Here is a 20,848-nt window from a genome sequence, read left to right on the forward strand (position 1 = left end):
TTAATCTGAAATAAATAAAATAAGTAAATAAATAAACAAATGGAGCCTTTTTGGCTTTAACAAAGTGTTAGACTACAGAAATGTAAGATATTTCTATTTTTTGGCAAAGTGAAACTTGCTTGGGTATGTTGCCTGGAATTTTTTTTTTTTTTTTTGCTGCATACCAAGAATTTGAAAAGTAAGTAACACCACCTCCATACAAAATAGTTCTGTTTACAGACATTTAAATTCCCAGCTTCCTCCTTGTACTTCACACAGTTTTTATATTGACCATTGCAGTCTGCTTCACACTGCCTGATCCTTGTCATACAAAGCAATTTAACACTGTTTGGGCCTATTTACATACTCAATTTGCAATGGGACCTTTAATCACATTGCCACATATTTACAGCTTTGTTCCTCCTCATCTTGCACGTAATTTTCTACAGAAATGCCCAGTATTTAAATTTAGGCAGTGTTTCATTTTAACAGCACATAACTTAAAATATGTCTATTCTATAATGGTTGATAAAGTAATATATTATATAACATTTTCAAAAAGAATGTTCTTCTTAAATTTTAATCTAGACCAATTGTCTTAGACCAATCATGTGCATGTCAGTTATTGTCTTAGTTCTTGAAATTACTAGTCAAAAATGCTCTTGGATTTTTTTTTTACCTTATAGGCCTGTTCATATTTTAAAATACCCGTCTCTGAATTTCAATACCATCATTTTCTAAAATGTAGTTTTTTCAGGTAATATTCTACCTTTGGTGAATATGAAGAAATGAAATACCTTGGCCATCTGGTCTGATATTTATTTATTTTATTTTGCATTTACAGCTCAAGTAACTTTATGATACTGCAATCATTCATGGCATCAAACGAGTCTAAATAAATGAAACTATCTATTGCACAGTTTGTTACAATTTGTAAAAAGCTGTCACCTGTTGTCTGCTTCCTCTGTTTCATTCAAATCTAATGGCGGTAGTTAGCTGGTAATGACTTTACCAAGTATTCCTGAACACCCCTACCCTAAATCACACCGCATTTCTTTCACCTCTTTGCCTTCTGCAGTTTCTGTCTGGGCTTTTGATGTTCTATAAAATGGGCGATTTCATAAAGTTCAAGAGAAGAGAAACCTATACAGCTAAGTAACATTGCACTGAGGGAGAGAGAAAAAAAAACACGTAAGAAGTTTTTTAATGCATAACTTTATTTCAGTCATTTTAATGTGCACAGCACATACAACACAATATTTAACAGCACCTGTATAAAACTACAGACAACTTCTGATAAATGTTTACGAATTAAATAGAGATCACGTGACCAACGCACCACGTCTTCACAACATCATCTAAATGTATTGAGTGTGCATCAAAAATGCATAAACGGATTACAGAAACTTGCAAGGGATTGGTGGCGGTCTGCAGCTCCATTTTCCTCCTGTCATCATATACTCTTCTGGAATTAGTTACCCTAGTCGGGTAAACAGCAGAGAGACGTTCGTGGTGAGACAGATTTTTCTTAAATTAAAATTATTTACCTCTTATGTTTAAGGACTGGTATTTCAGCAAGCTTTGCTCGATTCTCGGCATTTGAATTTCTCACCGAGCAATTTTGCTTTAGAGAATAGGCAAATAATGCCGACTGCAAACGTTGTGTAAACCTATGTAAATGACTTTTAGCACAGAACAACTTTCTGTCAGTTGAGAACGGACGGCTGATTTCAATTAGTTGTAAACTGCAGGTGCATACCCTTTAATCCCTCTGGGTTTAACACTGGATCCATTTATGCATTTTATGAAGATCATAACTAACAATACATAACAGAACATGAAAAAAACGAAAAATATGAACAATGACAATAATCACAAACAAAAGCACCATTTAGTGTTTATAAGTCGCTCCTTAACTTAGTCGTTTAAACATGGAGCAGGAAGTGAAAATGTGGTCCAGAAAATTGTTCACCATATTTTCAAACAGTTATTTATTTGAAATCACTGCAAAATTAATTGAACTTGAAAATATGAAAAACGTGTTAAGCAACATTAAATAAGGAATGTTTTCATCACAGCTTACCTTCCTGCGGTTCGTAACAAATGCATTAAGCGAAATTAGCTAACAATCCCTAACAGAATGTATAGCGTCCCGTCTCTATTATTAATTTTTTTTTAACCGATCTGATGTCTATTATTAGGTTCGAATTATGTTATAAATCTTTGCCTTTGAAGCTAAGCTGCACTGACTACTTGGAGTTATAGAGGCAAAATATATGATGTAAAATATAGGGTTACTGGATGACTGTATAGTGCAGTCTTACAGCTGTCTGCAAATTTTTTCACCATGATTATCCTTACTAAAAGTAAATCGCTGGGTAAAGATAGCACAAACGTGACAACACTCAGCTAGGACGCAATGAAAGCGCATACAGGCTACTTATGGAGGTGAAGTTTCTTCTGGTCTCCTACAATGTGCAACAACAACAACACATAAAAAAAGACAATTTCGTGTTGTTTCTTGTATCTCGATGGGTTCAGCTAACGGGAACTTTGCAGGATTTGTAAGGAGATAACCGGTTGTTAGCGAGGTAGAAGAAAAATGTTTTAAAATAGGGAATGAAAACGTTTAAGCAGCAATTCGTCTCTCCTTCAAAATACTGCACAATAAATAAATGACGAGGAGTGGCGCTTCAAACAATACCTAAAGGGAATGGCTCTTTCGCAAGACGCGGCTCCCATTTTTTGGCTTGCAGTATAACCGTTGTAATTATTTTTCTGAATTATTTTGCAGCTTTGCGCTGGCCTTCGTGACAGTAGGCATCTGCATGTTTCTGTAGATCTTCTAGGAAACTTAAGTGTGTTAGGCTAATGCACATTACACACGTGCGTGTGCGTGCGCATGCGTGTGCGTGCTGAAGTTTAAAGCCTAACACCGCATACTTCCAAAAATTCGAAATTTATTTAGGCGCATGATGCCTCTGTTTTCGAAGCTATGACAAAGATTAACTGCAGACAAGTTCAGAGTTCAACGCTTGCAAGAGCTAAAAACAGATTTGTGGGATAGGACTTCAGCTCTGCACTTTCTGTACCGCAAGTAAGCCGATACCAGTTCAATTAAATTGCAGCGCTGCACAAAGGAGGTCAGGCGTTGTGCATTTGCTCCTAGCTCACAGATACTGTTATGTTCGCGATTAAAGAAAGGTCTTTTTGAAGAGAGGGGAGGCGTGTAAATGGGGAAGTCAGTCTGTCTGTCTATCTGTCACTAGGAAGCTAGCCCAGTTCCTATAGGAAGGGACCGAAATAGTCCCTTACCAAAATGTAGTTCTCTTTCTCAAAGGTCTCTTCTTCTGGGCAGTGGCCCCCAAGAGGTCTGCTTTCAGTTTCATAAAACTGCAGTAAGCATATACAGTACATCACAGTTACACTCACTCACTAAACAACTTGATTTATCAACAGTGCAAAACCTTATTGTACATAGAGGAATTCCATCTACTCGTTTCAATAAGTAGTAGCAGCACACCTTTGATAAATTAATAAAAAGTTAAATAACTCATACTATACAGTGTCTTCTAACAGTTGTCATCTTGACATGAACAACATGGACTCTTTTATCAGAAATATAAAATTAATGAAAATTATAAATATTTTCACAATATATACATACTTAAATTATTAAATATGATACACCTAATTTTTTTTGCATAAAACTCTCCGTTTCAAAGTGCACCGATGTCTGTCTCTCAGTCTGTCTCCTTAAACTAAGGTATGGTCTGAGGGTTCCCGATCAGATTCTGGGTAAAAAATGCGTCACTGTCATTGTTGGGGAAACTCTGTTACCTTTCTTCGTCTTTCCGTTTTTGCTTAACGCGATGTACATTCCTGGATAGGCTGTAGACTCGTACGCGTTGTAATTATTGGCCAGAAGCATCTCTTTGAACTTGCACTCATCCGTAAAATGTGGCTGAAAAAGAAAAGAAAACAACGTTTGGATGATGTGATTTTCAGAAACCATTAGTGATGTCTGTCACCTTATTACTGGCTTTACGGGCGTGTGAAAAGATTTTTTTCAAAAATTAAACTCTACGCTGAAAAATAACATTTTTTTTCCAGTGGGTGTATAAAGGTGCACGCTAGTGTGTGCAGATATAGCTGTTTAACCTTGGTGTAAGTGTGTATTTAATCATAACATCATTTTATCAGGATCAAATTACAGCTGTCTAAAACTGCGCAAATGATTGCAAACAATGATGACACAAATGTGACTATGGTATTTGAAACTGCTTTGGCTCAAAGTAAGCATGCAGTTTGCAGAATTCTTGTCTGTCTATTAACAGGTGCTCCTATTCACCCATGTTTTTATTTGAGTGTGTGTGTGTGACTGTGCTTTTTTTAGGAAATGATCTAAATAAACAATTTTTTTTGATCATTTAGTTAAACATTGTAAAACAGAGCTGACTACTCAGTAATCGTGTAGTAAGTTTCTTGAATTAGATGATCACAAGAAAATGTGACTACAAAGAGACCAGGAGCCATACAATGCCCATGCTAGAGAATGTGGGTGGTCTAGTTTGATCAATTTGGTTTCATATTGGGGTAAAGAGTGAATACGTGCGCTGGCTGGCAATGTGAGGTATGGAATGTTCCGACTAAATGATAGACTTCAGCGTCCCTCCACAGTTTATCGGATTCACAATAAAAACATTAAGAAGAACTACAGGCATGAGGAAGCTTAACAATGAGACATAGGACTTTAGTAGAGTCAGTGCAACAGACATATAGATTTATCACTAGCTTACTGATTTGAATGTCAAAGGTGGTAATATATGCCAAGTAACTTTCACGACATACTTACAGATCCATAGAGCTTGCCTTTACTGTTCATGGCAACAAATAGATGGCTCTGCACTCCAAAAAGTGAAACGATTCCTCTTTCAACCGGGGAAATTTCAAGAAGACCTGTAACAGAAGAATTAAAGCGCCACACTTTTTTAAAAAATGTTTTTTAAGCAGTTTCAATTTTACAAGTCTAATAGTCACAAGCATTTTTTTTTGTCAGGTACTGTAAATGAACAATGTATACGAGGTCAGGAAAGTTAGCAATACAGCATACCTGTATCAAGCATATTTTAAGACCTTCTATTGAGATATTGATGACAGTTAAAATATCATTAAATTCTGCAAACACCTATGTATGTGTGTGTGCGCGCACTAAAGCAATAATTCGTCCCATAGACAGAAGAAAAAACTTATATTAAGAGACTGCAAAGGGTTAAGCACTTGTTGGTAGTGATCTCCTGCAATACATTACTTAAAGGCAGTGTATTTTTGCCTGGTTTGCAAACATCAATTTTGTTGTTAACATATGCAGTGAGAAGGTAATATGCGTTCCTAAAATTGGCCAGATGTTGAACTGGATGAACACCTGATTCTTACCGACGTTAGGATAGCTTTAAGCATTTTTGGTTTAGAAGAGAAGCCTTAAAGCGCTAGCTCCAGCATATGATTATGACTGTCTTCAGTGCACTTCAGTCGTTCTTTAAAGTTCAAGGTTTTCATGTGCAGATAAAAAATAGATTCTTTACAAACATAGTGTGCAAATGCGTGTGCATCAGGTGCAAATGTAACTTTTATGCATAATGCAGTGTCGTCATTGATATATGCATGGCATTCTTAGAAAGTGTATACATGCATATATATATATATATATATATATATATATATATATATATATATATATATATATATATATATATATATATATATATATATATATATATATATATATATATATCATGTATGTATGTATAATGAATGCATGCTGATTTGAGCTGGTGTGTGTTTATAATCGCGTGGTTATGTAAATCAAGCTCCAAAGCCTTGACAGTTTATTTTTATATATGTGCACTCAGCTCTTAAGGAATATACGACATTCAGATGACTTTGTACTGTCTAGGGCAGTGCCAAAGTGTTTGACACGGTATGGCATTTTTTAATATAAGTATACTTTGCTGTTAAAAGCGTCCTTCCATGCAACCAGTGCGTGCCATGCGTTATGAAGCGTACAGTGTGCGCAGTAAACGTTTACGTTTAAATCCACTCTCTAAACACTTGTTAACTCACGGCTCTCCAGCAAACGCGATCCGTTGACTATAACAGCGTGTCATAACTTCCAAATGTAGAGATCGCTTTATGTATTGTGTGCAAAAACTCGAGCGTTTTTTTTTTTCTGAGCTTTACTGTAAGTCCCATGAAGTGCGACAGAAAAAAAGGTTAAAAAGACCCCCGGCATTAATTAGAACTTACTGTATCGATTTTCGCTGTGCATTCCAGTGATCCTCCCATCGGGTAAAACCTGAATGTGAAATCCAATGCCCACATTACAGTACAGGCGCCGGAGTCTTTTAATTCCAATAAGATAGTCACTGTCCCGGTTTATCTCGTGTCTTTCTCCGGGGATCCGAGCCAAGGAACGAGAGAAGAGGGTTTCCCAGTGTCGCTCCAGGGTGCCGTCTTGCCTGCCTGAGAAGGGAGCACAGCGCACCAAACTCGACACCAGTCCCAGGACCAAGATTGGCAAGAAGGCCGATTGAATGGTCATCCTGATCAACATGCGCACACGTGATAGAGGGAGTCGATTGCACTAAAAATACCCCCGAATTCTAACTCCACTAGAAGGGGGGAAAAAGAAGTCAAAAAAGACAAGACGTCAGTCCCAAACTGATCTGAGATTGTTCCGTTGAAGCTGCATTGAATCGTGTTAAGCCAGGTGATTGATTCTTTGAAGTTTAGTGAAAGTTGTTCCTTTTTCTACAGACCAAAAAAAAAAGTTTGCTAAAGAAGTGTTGTTCTCCTGTACCAGCTCAGCTCAGCCATGCCGCTTTAGCGCGACAACGATATTTATATCTGCTTCGTTATACTATTACATCACACCACCTACTTCAGCATGAGGCAGTGTTCTCCAGTGCGTTTTAACATAATCGTCACCCACGGATGCTTAACTGCAGGCTGTCTGATTTCTTTAGTAAATGTGTGGTGTAAAACGTGTACAAACAGAAGGGCGGTCTTTTGAACAATTGCCACAGATTGCGTCGATCAGATAAAACCCATTGGCTTCCAAAGCCTAAACTGTGTTTGAGTTTAATGCCAGCTCCCGCACAAAGTCAGACTTTGTGAAACTTTAGAATTTGGGCCGACTAATAAGAAGAATGATTTTCTGGGTATGAAAGTACCATTCATATAAAGCCAACGAAGTAATAATTTGTAACTGGTAGTGCAAAATAATAGCCACACATGTCAGAGAGTATTATAATTTTAAAAAAAAACTTGCAGAATATTTTAATGCAATTCCGAATGCAAGATGCACCCCGTACGTTGTACTTTATTATTATTATTATTATTATTATTATTATTATTATTATTATTATTATTATTATTATTATTCCCATCCAACCATTTTTAAAGTGCAGCGAGGAGCAGGTGCCAGTTCTGGCAGCATTTGACACAAGGCAGGAACCATTCATTACATTAAATGATACAGGAAGATTGACAGCATAGAGGAACGTGATTTTTGCAGCGCTGTGTGTGACTTGTGAAGGGATTAAAGGTTTAATCTGCTTCTGTATATTAAAAAATACTTAACAGCAGATTTAATAGTTTTTACCAATGTAACTGTAAAACGCTATATTTGTAATCAGATTAAAAGACGAAGCGTATTCATCTTGGCTGAAACTGTGAAGATGTCAGACACGGTGTGATGAGCCATAGGATTAATGCATCAGGTATTTGGCGCAGTGAGTCAGGGTCTTTCTAGCCTGCGGGAATTTTGACATTTCACGTCGATACGATTCCTCTGTTCGGGAAAGAGTGCCGCATGAGCAGAATAGCTAGTGGCAAAGCGGGAGAACACATAGGTGTGAAAACAATTGACCCTTACCCGAAACGTGTGTGCCTGAATTAAATGTTATTTTCTGCTTAAATTATCTTTACTGGTGTGATTTGAAAAGGTTGAACGCTTTAGTATTTGTGTCAGACATCCACCTCTCACTCGTTTTCAATAACTGCACGCTCCAGAGGTTAAATTTAAGACTGCAGTTCAGTTACCTGTAATTGTGATTTGTACATCGGGCGTACCTTACTGCCTAAATTACATACTATTTGAATATCTCCGAGCAAAGCAAACACGCTTCTCTGTATCGTCTGCAATAGCTGTGAAGAATTATGAATTTAGATGCGGTGGGTACCTGGAATTGGAATGAGAAATGGAATGCTGAACAAATGTTAGATTTGTTACAAAGATGATGTTAATCATAACCTTTTTCTGAATTGCCATAGGCTGTATGCACGCGCCCCGGGAGAGTGACTAAACACAAGCATCGAGTTGACTCATAGCGCCGGACTCACCGTCGAAAAATGAAATCAAATTTCATCACTCGCGAATGCTTAGGCTCGGTGTCTCATCCACGACTTGTTATAGTCTAGAGCTGCTGATCTTGTCGCCAGGCGTTATTCATGCTAACAATGTTTATGAGAGAAATTAATCAAATCATTAAGTTATCTCCTTAAATGTGGATCCAGTTATTAAACCTTGCACGCAGTTACTGAAGAAATAAAGCACAAATAGAGGATCTGCTTTGATCTTTTATTTTGAATGAGGGCTACTCAGGCCTCAACACGTATTATCGGTGCAGCAAAAATAACATTTTTTTAGGCTAACTAACCTGAAGCAAACAAGGAGCAGTGTGCTATTAAAGAAAAAGAAGAAGAAGAAAAATAGTTACAAAGCAGAAGATTCGCATGACAACGTTTTCTCATGTTCACGATTGGGTGATTCTCAATATATATATATATAAAAGGCACTTTTTTCATGGTGCGAATCGGGAGGTGGAATTCCTTCAGATCTCGGGGCTGTATACCCCAAATAGCTCGTCCTGTCGCTGGGAGACACTTCTTCTTCTCTGTAGACCCGTCATTTCATTGAATGCACCCGCTGGAGTGCTCTGTGCACATAGGCCCGGCCTTTTGCAGCCGGTGTTTTTATTTGATCTCTGTGTCTAACAGAAAGCCTCTGCTTGCTCTCAGTTGTAAGGGGTTGCACAGATCAAAACCTCCATTGTAAAGCACAATGTTGTGATGACATATGTGGTAACCCTGAAGAAGAGTGACAACTCGCTACAGAATAAAAAGGCAATATCAGAGTCGTCCGGAGAAAGGCTGTTTGGGAGTAAAGCGTTAAATGGGACATGCTGGTAAAGGGGCGTTTTAGTTTAAACATCAAGGGGACTGTTGTGCATCTTCCAGTGGGCTATACGTTCCAATGAGCCAAAAACGTTTTGTTTTGGGTTTTTTTTTATAGTGAATGCAGCTTGTTATCAATATTTGCATACATTGGCTCAGTATGTGAGACTAAACAGACCCATATATTAAATGCTACATTTGTTTTGTATATTTACTATAGCATTACACAAAGAGAGTATTGGTTTAGGAGTCTGCAATACTGATTTGTTAATGCAATTATAGTTTTGCATAGTGACTACAACTGCAGCCATGTTCTCATATGGACTTTGTTGATAGTTCAGTGTATATTGCTTGATTTTAAATCAGGCGGTGTTATGAGTGGTGTCCCCCCGGGGTCAGGGCTGCCACCATTTTTTAATATACATAAATGATCTGGATAATAACAACAAGCTGGTTAAATTTGCAGATGATGCCATTCTAGATGTATTGACAGATTATCTGAAATGTGTTGAATCATTACTGTGCAGGACTTGGACAGCATTGGGCTGATTTAATGTAAGGTATTACACACTGAAAAAAGTATAACATTGATGTTGTTCATTCAATGTAAATTTTCTCTTTCAAGCAAGTTAAGATTAGTCATTTAGTGTTGTAGCTTGAAATATTTGGTTTCAGATCTCATTTAAAGTAAAAAAAAAATGTTTGTACGAAATTAAGTTGTGGTGGAGGGAATAAACGTAAAAATCCTATTTCATTTAACTTAATATTTTAGGTTGTTCATGTGCTGTGTTTGAGGGGCTGTTTGTATATTCTTTCGGTCAAACTTTCCAGTTGGATGACTTTCCAACTGTCAAAAAAGAAGAACAACTTAAAAAATAGATTTACTTCAGTAAAAAAAAAGTGAATTGCACCCAATCACTCTAAATGATTTGCCTCAACTTAAAAATTGTGGAATCAATAAGCTAAAAAGAATTATATTGGTTCAGATTGAAAATATTAAGCGTGAATCATCACATTTTTTTCAATGCATGTTGGAAGTGAAAATTTTGGGTATGAATACACAATATGAGGTCTGAAAATTGAAAAGTTTACATTTATGAGAAAGATTTAGGAGTGGACTCAACACTATCAACTGCCAGACAGTGTGTTTGGTTATAAAATACAATATATAGAGTACAAGTCCAAGGAGGTTATGCTTTAGCTTTATAACACACTAGCAAGGCCTCATCTGGAGTACTGTGTGCAGGTTTGGTCACAAAAATGAAGTAACAGAGCTAGTAAAAGTCCAGAGAAAGGACATTAGGCTGCTTCAAGGACTGCAGGGGATCAGTTATGAGAAAAGATTGAAGGAGTTGAACCTTTTCAATTTAAGCAAAAGGAGATGAAGAGGTGACATGCTTGAAGTGTTCAAAATAAAAGCTTCATATTCATCTTCTTTTTTGACGCATTTACCAGGTTATTTGATTTTATTTGGGACCGTGGAAATGGAACATCACTAACATTACCTCCTGTAAAAACATTTTAATAGCTGTTAAACAACTACCAAAAGAAAAGTTTAACTTCAGTTTCCAAGTCAAAACAAAACAACCACATCATTAAATCCTTTGGATTAACAGTTCCATTGGGGTGTTTAGTGTGCTCAAACTTTAATATCTGTATATTGGTAGACCTTCATGGATTCTTGAAAATCATCAGTTGTTAAATGTTTTCTGAATAAATCAGATCTTAGTATTCTCCATCGTCTCTGTGGGGTTTCCCCCAGATTCATACTTTTTACTCCCACATCCTCAAATTATTTACAAGATAAATAATCTGATGATTCCAAACTGCTCCTGCTCAAATGTGAGTGTGGGTCCCGCAATCGACTCGCACCCTGTGAAGTACTGCTTCCGGCATTGTACCCCCTATGACCGTTTTTGGTTAATTTACAATTTCTAACATGTGGTTTCATTATACAATTTTCAACAGTTTCTGTGTAAAGTAACAAGCAGTGACAAGCAGTTTTAATAATTTACATATTTCTCCAAAATGTGAATTTTCTTAGCTCCTCAAAATTCTTCAAAAATCAATCAATCAATCAATCAAAAGAGCAGCATTTTCTAATAGATAGATAGATAGATAGATAGATAGATAGATAGATATACTTTATTAACCCCAAGGGGAAATTCACATACTCCAGCAGCAGCATACTGATAAAAATATACAATATTAAATTAAAGAGTGATAAAAATGCAGGTAAAGTAGACAATAACTTTGTATAATGTTAACGTTTACCACCCCGGGTGGAAATTGAAGAGTCACATAGTGTGGGGGAGGAACGATCTCCTCAGTCTGTCAGTGGAGCAGGACAGTGGCAGCAGTCTGACGCTGAAGTTATGGAAATGATTCTGTTCAGTGGATACAGTGGATTCTCCATGATTGACAGGAAAGCAATCTTCAAAGAATATCCCATCATAAGGCATTTTATAAATGAAAATAAACATCAAAATTAAAATAAGATAAATCTAAAATCATTCAAAGCATTAAACGTGACAAAGAAACAACCAAATGCATGTAAAATAGAGGAGCTTAAGTTTAGGAGATGGCAATACAGTAGAATCAGGATCAGCACAGTTGGAACAGAGTTTTCAGATCAAATCATGGACTTAAATTATAGATAACTCAAATGTTTAACCTTCTCAACATCTTTGGGACAAATGTAACCCGTTCTTGTGTTTACAACTGGTAAAGGCACAATAGATTACATCTGTTCACAATGAATCTTTTTTACTTTTCATACACCTCCTCCAATTAACGAAGAGATAAAATGCCAAATATTCCATAATGTGTACACCTGCTAATTTATTTATTTAATTTGTTTTTTTTTTATTTTTTTTTTTACTTTGGAACATCTTTTGAGACAGTTTTAACCCACCTTTGACTTTAATTGATTTTCAGCTGCATTTAGGGTGCCTTGTTTGTTCACAGCCCATAGAGACGTCCACCTTACATCTTTCAGTTCAGAAATGTGAAGCGTTTTAGTAAAGTCAACTAAGTTTACAAAAAGCAAAACCTTTTCCAAATGTCATATTTTTGTTTAGTTGCTACACGTTTTGAACACTGTGATGTCCCTTAGGTCAGTTTTGACTCACCATTGACTTTATAAGATTTTCGGATGGATTTAAGGTTCTTTGTTTGCTCACAGCTCATAAAAGCATACTAAATGTCACCTGTTCTAAAATGTGTGATATTATAAGGTGATGAATCAACATAATATAGGTTTGTGGTGAAAAAAAATGATGTCCAGAGTACTTAAACGGGTCAAAAAAGAACTGGAAGGCACAGCACTGGATCAGCACCAGACATTGTGAGAGATAATTTGAATATATTTACTGTATATTGGTAATTATGCATGACATTCAAGTCAGTCAGTCAGTCAGTGTCCAACCTGCTATATCCTTACACAGGGTCACGGGGGTCTGCTGGAGCCAATCCCAGCCAACACAGGAACAAATCCCCAGGCAGGGTGCCAGCCCACCACAGGTCACACACACTAGGGACAATTTACGATCGCCAATACACCAAACCTGCATGTCTTTGGTCTTTGGTAGGAAACCCACGCAGACAAGGGGAGAACATGCAAACTCCACACAGGGAGGACCCGGGAAGTGAACCCAGGTCTCCTTACTGCGAGGCTGCAGTGCTACCCACTGTGCCACTGTGCCACCGTGCCGCCCCATGACATTCAATTTCTTCTAAAATAACTTACATGAAAAACTTTTAATTTTCAGAGATATCTCTGGAAATGTAAAGTAGTGGTGTTTTTATAAAACAAGTAAGATAGATTTTAAAGCTCATGTATAATTCCCTAACATTAATCATTAGCATAACAAAAGAATTTAGGATATGGATGCAAGGTGTGATAAAAATGATACTGAAACCATATGTTTAAAATGGTAAACTTTCCCTTGAAAAAGTTGAAGGGGTCCTGTGGCTCCCATTTTTCAATAAAAACAAAACACAATTTTAAGCTTCACCAAAAAATCAAAATTCCCTGAAAATGTACATTTATAGAGTCAATACGTTTATCCCACTAAGGCACTGATGTTTTACAAACTTAATCCATAATAAGTTGCTGAAAGCTTTTAGAAATCTATAAAGGGCTACTATGAGGGTACTCTTCAATTCTCAATATTTTGATATGCTTTTAACTGAACTGTTATTGTTGTAGTTGTTATTATCTTTAGTGACTCTGTAATATGTCTCCAGACATGAATTAAATTTGTATAGTTCTTAGAAATGTTCGTCTATCTTTAAATTTTTAAAGATTGATATGCTTACTGCTATTTATCTTTAAAATTATCCAAAACATTTAGATATCAATGCAAATACTGAAGTATCCTAAAATTAGCCCAATCGGTTTCCTTAGTAAATGCTTAAAACTAAGATGCAATTTCAAAGCAATACATTTTGAAAGAAATAAACATTTAACTCTTTTAATACTATCTGATGACATTTCCCTAAAATGTAATGTTAAGCATATCTTATGTATTTATTGAAAAAAATGATACAGATGGAAATATCAGTAAAGCAATGTTTGGTCAGGAAGCTCATATAAAGGCAATAACTTGTCTTTAATTATCTTGCTGTAGAAATACACCCGCAGAAAAATATGAATGGATGAATCTCCACTTAGGCAGTACAGTGGCAACATTATAAGCGCAACTGCCTATTTGATACAATGTTCAGAGTTTGAATCACATATCTAGTTATTGCATGTATGGAAGTTGCATGTTCACCTCAAATTTGAGTTTGCGTTCCACTGGGTGGTCAGGATTATCTTTCATAACTTTAAAAGATGCAATGTTTAGGGTTAACTGGCCACTCTACTTTGACCCCCCTATGGGTATCTTTGTATCCTGGATTGTGCTCAGTTTTCTAGGGACAGACGTTGGTCCCACACAATGAAATTGATTAAGAAAGCTTGAAAATGTGTGCATATACATTTGCCCTGCAATGTACTGGCACCCTGTGCAAGAAAGAAAGAAAGAAAGAAAGAAAGAAAGAAAGAAAGAAAGAAAGAAAGAAAGAAACTCACAGCACAGCAAACTAGTGGTGAGTTAGGTGTCATTTGCCCTCAGAACTGCATAAATGGACTCAACATGGTGTTGAAAGCTCAGCAAGGAGATGCCCCATATTGACTCTAAAGTTTCTATTACTTCTTGTGAAATACTTCTAGTGACATCTTTTTCAGTTAGCTCCATGTTATTCTATGATTCTCAATTGGGATATGACCTGATAACTCTGAAAGACATTGCAATAAGTTCCTGGGATGAGTCATATCTTAACAAACACAAATCTCTTGAACATTTTTTAATTTGGCTTTTGCTGTGTTTGTACAAGAACAACCACTCTTGTAATGTGAATTATGGTCAGTCATTCTGAGATACAGGAAATGGAACAGTTTTACAGTTTTATTTGTAACAATAGCTGCTCATATTGCTCTACTACTTTAAAAAGGCTTGCAAATCCAGTAGGACTGTTTTTTATATTTCTTACATAGCGATTCATTTTAAATATTTTCAAAAGTTTGTCTGTTATTAAGTGTAGGGAGCTTCAGTAAATCTTTATTTTTAAAAGCACATCAATGAGAAATTGATGAAATCGAGAATTTCAAATTCAAGACAGAAGAAGCCTCACCAACAGACCTAGGAAGTGAGTTCCACAGATTAGGAGTCACAAAACTGAATGGGCATTTGCCAAAGGTTTTGTGGCAGGGTTTTTGGAACTGTCCAGTGTAAGACAATCTCAGTTCCTGTTGGCCAGCGATATTCTGATGCCAGCTATGTAGTCATCAGCATTGTAACACATGACATCATCAGGTGAACCATGTGTAGCGTGTTTATCCAGTCATCCGTATATTAAACACCATTTTTTTTTTCTCAACTTCTCATTAAGTGTTGTCTTTTCCAGTTCTTCGATGGTGAATCTGCGCCACCACCACCACCTGATCAATGTGCCATGTAACCACTTGTAACGATGAAGTGAAGGCAGGTGTCTCAGCTGTCCACAAGTCCAGTTTCATGAAATTCTATCAAACAGGATTGATTTAAGGCAGAATGACCAATGACGGCTGGGTGGTCGTTTGGCCTTGGAACCCCTGCAGATTTTGTTTTTTCTCCATCCTAACTGGAGTTTTTTTTTCTGTCTTCCTTGTCATCTGACTATACCTTTTTATTTAATATTACTTACTTATTACTTATTTTTTAATATTATTGCCTAATCTTAATTAGTTTATTTTTGTATAACTTTGCCTTTGAAGTCTTGTAAAGCAGTTTGAACTATGTTGTTTCTATGAAAATGTGCTATATAAATAAATGTTGCTATTGTTTTTATTTTTAAAAGAAGCTAGTAGGTGCTGTGGTGAAGATCTTTTTCTTTATTTTTCTTTATGACTATGATTTTGAGGGTAGTGGGTTACACTTGCTGTACGCCTGTGATATTCTGACCTTTGCTTGTTTTTTGAACAAATCACTGATTATCCATTTTAAGCATTTATAGTTAATGGTTCAGTTTTTGCCTTTTGGAAATCACTGCCATCATAACACTAATAGAGGTGAGAGAGAAAAATACACTGACATTTTGTAATACTGGGGGGGCAGTAAACCCAAAAAATGTATCAGACACACTAAAAGAGCTTTGGCACCGGCAATGAGTGAGTGAGTGTGAGTGTGTGTGTGAGACAGAGACAGAGAGAGACACACAGAGTGTAAACTGAGACCTAATGGGAAACAGCCAATGTTTGGCACAGGACACGGCAGAGAAAGTGACTCAGCAAACACTAAAGGAACCAGCTTTCCTTATGTAGAAAGCATGAGTTTATGAAGGGGTTTAGGACATTTTATAGACCTCCTAGCTAACCGAGGGCAGTACACAGGAGTGTGGGAAGTGAGTTTTTTCATTTAAAAGATAGGCAATGGGAGTGTTGTTTTTCAGATGTGTCTTTTAAAAAAGGCAATGTTGCAAGACAGTCTGATTTTTCTGTTGCAAAAGTAAGGCTATTGCTTATTACAAGAGACCATGTTTCTCATTAAATTATTTAATAAATCATCTACTTTGTCCTACTTGCTCTTATTTTGGATAATATGGTGATGTCTATAGTAGATAGATAGATAGATAGATAGATAGATAGATAGATAGATAGATAGATAGATAGATAGATAGATAGATAGATAGATAGATAGATAGATAGATAGATAGATAGATAGATACTTTATTAATCCCAAGGGGAAATTCACATAATCCAGCAGCAGTATACTGATACAAAGAAACAATATTAAATTAAATAGTAATAAAAATGAAAAGAATTAAAATAAAATTAATGTTCGCATTTACTCCCCCGGGTGGAATTGAAGAGTCGCATAGTGTGGGGGAGGAACGATCTCTTTAGTCTGTCAGTGGAACAGGACGGTGACAAAAGTCTGTCACTGAAGCTACTCCTCTGTCTGGAGATGACACTGTTAAGTGGATGCAGTGGATTCTTCATCATTGACAGGAGTTTGCTTAGTGCCCGTCGCTCTGCCACAGATGTTAAACTGTCCATCTTTACTCCTACAATAGAGCCTGCCTTCTTAACAAGTTTGTCCAGGCGTGAGGCGTCTTTCATCTTTATGCTGCCACCCCAGCACACCACCGCGTAAAAGAGGGCACTCGCCACAACCGTCTGGTAGAACATCTGCAGCATCTTACTGCAGATGTTGAAGGATGCCAACCTTCTCAGAAAGTATATTCTGCTCTGAGCTTTCTTACATAGAGCATCAGTATTGGCAGTCCAGTCCAATTTGTCATCCAGCTGCACTCCCAGATATTTATAGGTATGCACCCTCTGCACACAGTCACCTCTGATGATCACTGGGTCCATGAGGGGCCTGGGCCTCCTAAAATCCACCACCAGCTCCTTGGTCTTGCTGGTGTTAAGGTGTAAGTGGTTTGAGTCGCACCATTTAACAAAGTCTTTGATTAACTTTCTGTACTCCTCCTCCTGCCCACTCCTGATGCAGCCCACAATAGCAGTGTCATCAGCGAACTTTTGCACGTGGCAGGACTCCGAGTCATATTGGAAGTCTGATGTATATAAACTGAACAGGACCGGAGAAAGTACAGTCCCCTGCGGCGCCCCTGTATTGCTGCACACGATGTCAGACCTGCAGTTCCCAAGACGCACATATTGAGGTCTGTCTGTAAGATAGTCCACAATCCATGCCACAAGGTGTGAATCTACTCCCATCTCAGTCAGCTTATCCCTAAGGAGCAGAGGTTGGAAGGTGTTGAAGGTGCTAGAGAAGTCCAAAAACATAATTCTTACAGCACCACTGCCTCTGTCCAGGTGGGAGAGGGATCGGTGTAGCATATAGATGATGGCATCCTCCGCTCCCACCTTCTCCTGGTATGCGAACTGCAGAGGGTCTAGGGCGTGACGGACCTGTGTACTCCATCTGTTATGCAACTATATTAGATCTGCTTTACTTTACAACACTTATATACTGTATGTGTCTGATGTCATGATATGAAACCCATATATCGTCCTCATACCTGTAACCATTGCATGAATTCATTAGTAAAACTCACAATCACCTCGACCCTCTCTAATGAACAAGACCCCAAGGCACTCCAGCACTAACAGGGTCAAGCACATTGTATAGGTATGAAATTTACTGCATTTGGGGTGCATTTGATGAGAAATAGCAAGAATAACAACATAACCAATGCCACAGCAGCATTTTATCCACCCATCCATCCATTTTCTAACCCGCTGAATCCGAATACAGGGTCACGGGGGTCTGCCGGAGCCAATCCCAGCCAACACAGGGCACAAGGCAGGAACCAATCCTGGGCAGGGTGCCAACCCACCGCAGAGCATTTTATTTAATTCTGTTTTTTAAAAGTGTTTAAGATGCAATACTAATTGAAAAAAGGACATTCATTTATCCAATTTGGGGATGCCATTTTTTTTTTCAAGGATATCCACACACTGTATTTGCTACTCAATAAAAGGAAACATCATTAACATATATTCCATTTTGCAGAGATGCAGGGACAAAAGATCCAGTGGTTGTTGCTCTTGCTCTGTAAGTAAAAAAAGTGGCTGTGACTGAAGAAGAGAATAACAAAGTGTCCTGGGGTCAAGCCAACAAAGTATCTTGGATGTTAAGCCAAATGTAACTGTAACCATTTCTCTTTAATAAAACACTATTATATAACATTGAAAAGGAGCAAAAAAAAAAAAACATCAATAAATAACCAAATTCATCATCAAAGCAAAGACCCATAAACCAATATAAGAGCCCACACCTCAACAACTGTGAGACACAAATGCCAGATTTATCATTTGTCATTGTCGTAAATGCAAACTTTTGTGCATATTGGCCTGTCTATTGATGACGTTGGTTATCTGGTGATGCTTTTTCATTCCTTCTGTTCCAATCTGTATACATAAGAGGTATATGTAATAGTGTCTGATTATGGTATTGCACTGCTCCCACACAATTACGCAAATGTATATTTTGATCGTCTTGATGGTAGAGCCTAACCCAAATGTAACTCACAAAATGCTAGAGATCAGATAATCAGACGAATACTGTAATTCTTGAACCCATTAAAAAATAGAAGACATTTAAGGATAAAACTAACTATGAGGACTTTAGGTCGAAAGATGACAGCAGATGATCTGTAATCAATGAAACAGGGAATATGCTATGTCTTTTAGAGAGAGGCTAGGAAGAGCAGTATTTCTCTGCCAAACCATTAGGGTGCAGCAAATGGTCCCTAACTGAAATGAGAGAGTCCTACATTTCAAATTAAATATATAGCTGCAGAGTTTCCATGAAGATCTGGGTCTTTAAGGGCACCTGGATGCTGTGAGATGTGTGGGACTTTTCACCTTGTTTCTCTATAGCTAAAGAAAACTAGGCCTCTCACCATTTATGATTTTAGGAGTTGGCTAGAAGTTACTCTTATTGGAGGTTTAAAGCTTCCTCATGACAAACTTATAAAGAGCCTAGAATCAGAAGAGTTTTACTAAAGACTGACTTATGGCAGGATCATGAGAGAGAGAGAGAGTATTTTGGAGATATGTCTAAAAGATGGGCAACAGTATGAGCCTCCCCGCCAGACAGTTAACAATGAACCTGCAGAATCAGCTCAAACTGGTAGTAAGTATTCCTGTGTTGTGTTTCTTTAATATTTTGTATTCCCCTCCTGTGTATCCTTTTCATTTGCTTTTTCACATGCCAAGCAGTTTTGAGACTTAATGACTTAATGGCACTTTTTTCATAGCAACCATTGTGATGCTCTCTATTTACTGTATGTACCGTATGTTTGTATGTATGTATAGCATGTATATATATATCTGAACAGTCGCAAATATTGTAACACACAACCTGTTTACATACTGTATACAAATATACACGCCACAGACTGAAGCTGTATATACAGTAGTAATATGTCCTACTTGTAAAGACAATCAAGAGATAATGGTGTTAATTATAAGTTAAATTAACACATATGTGTTTACCCCTTGAAGGAAAGGCAGTCAAACACAGAACACGGCAGACTTTAAGAGCCAAGAACCAGAGCTTCTAGATCTGAAGACCCATGCTGCAAAACACTTCATCCCCAAAGCTGTCACAACATGTTTTGGGATTTTCAAATTAACTGCAGTTAATGACCTCAGCTGCTTATCAGGCTTGTTTGTTTCAAAAAAAGAAAAAAATCACGCTGATAAAAAGAAACAAAACCAGTCAGCGATTATTAACAACATCCTGCAATTAAATCTTGGTTTAAATTGCAACCAGAGAAGACTTTGTGAGTAGGGTGTGATGTGAGACAAGGATTTATAACCAGTCACAATCCTAGGTACAGAATTCTGCCCCATTAAAAATTTATGGCACAATCTTAAGCTCACACCCACAAATAGTGCATTACAGTAATCAAGCCAGCTGGTAATAAATGAGTGGATCAGTTTCTGACCACCAGGTCAGGTGAGAAAAAGCAAACTCCAGCAGCAGCTCTGAAATGGAAATCAGACACTTTCATAGAGTTCTTAATATGGGGCTCAAAGGATAGCACTGAGCCAAGGATGACACAAGACATTTTAACAGAGACACAGGGAGTAAAACTATATCCTCCAGCAGCCTTTGAGATCTACTACCTTCATTTACATTTCATTAGTGGAGTTTTGAAATCATCAGAATTAAACTTTAAGCATTCCTGCCAGATTCATGGTTTAATTTTGACTAAATACATTTTATGGAGTGTACACAAAAACTGGCAATGGATCTGGTTTTAATTTATGTCAGATGTCAAAGTGCAACAGAATCATTCCTAAACCCAACATATAATTAACAAATAATAAATAGCAATGGGCTAAGCACACCCTGATGAATGACTTCAATTGGCTTTTAATTGGAATATTTAATGGTTATCTCATCTGATTTTTCTAAATTACTGTAATAAATCTCAATTTTCAAAATTATTTTATGTTTAGTCTTGGTTCAAGTGATACTGAAATTTCTTTAGATTTTGTTCTTATATATTGTATAGTATCCTTCAGCCTCTTTGCTATATCAAAACTGTATTTTAATTTTTTTGTTTT

General features: G+C 37.1%; 1 protein-coding gene across 2 annotated transcripts; it reads right to left on the reverse strand.

Moving 5' to 3' along the window:
• Positions 1-683: 683 nt before the first annotated feature.
• On the reverse strand, positions 684-6,609 carry fgf4 (fibroblast growth factor 4). 2 transcript variants are annotated; one of them, XM_039748742.1, is made up of 4 exons: positions 6,286-6,609; positions 4,835-4,938; positions 3,820-3,943; positions 684-1,145 (listed from the first exon to the last, which is right to left on the reverse strand). In XM_039748742.1, the coding sequence occupies exons 1-4, from the start codon at positions 6,590-6,592 to the stop codon at positions 1,123-1,125; spliced, it is 558 nt and encodes a 185-aa protein (XP_039604676.1). In that variant the 5' UTR covers positions 6,593-6,609; the 3' UTR covers positions 684-1,122. The 2 variants fall into 2 exon arrangements, with proteins under 2 accessions (XP_039604676.1, XP_039604665.1); XM_039748731.1 differs by lacking the exon at positions 684-1,145 and having other exon boundaries at positions 1,156-3,943.
• Between the last annotated feature and the right edge of the window lie 14,239 nt (positions 6,610-20,848).

The sequence above is a fragment of the Polypterus senegalus genome, chromosome 1 (assembly GCF_016835505.1).
Source record: "Polypterus senegalus isolate Bchr_013 chromosome 1, ASM1683550v1, whole genome shotgun sequence".
Classification (NCBI taxonomy): Eukaryota; Metazoa; Chordata; class Cladistia; order Polypteriformes; family Polypteridae; genus Polypterus; species Polypterus senegalus.

Coding starts and splice junctions, on each gene's coding strand:
- fgf4 (XM_039748731.1), bottom strand. CDS start 6,592: ATGTTGATCAGGATGACCATTCAATCGGCCTTCTTGCCAATCTTGGTC. Junction 4,939..6,285: donor GCACAGCGAAAATCGATACA/GTAAGTTCTAAT, acceptor CTTCTGTTACAG/GTCTTCTTGAAATTTCCCCG. Junction 3,944..4,834: donor AAGGCAAGCTCTATGGATCT/GTAAGTATGTCG, acceptor TTTCTTTTTCAG/CCACATTTTACGGATGAGTG.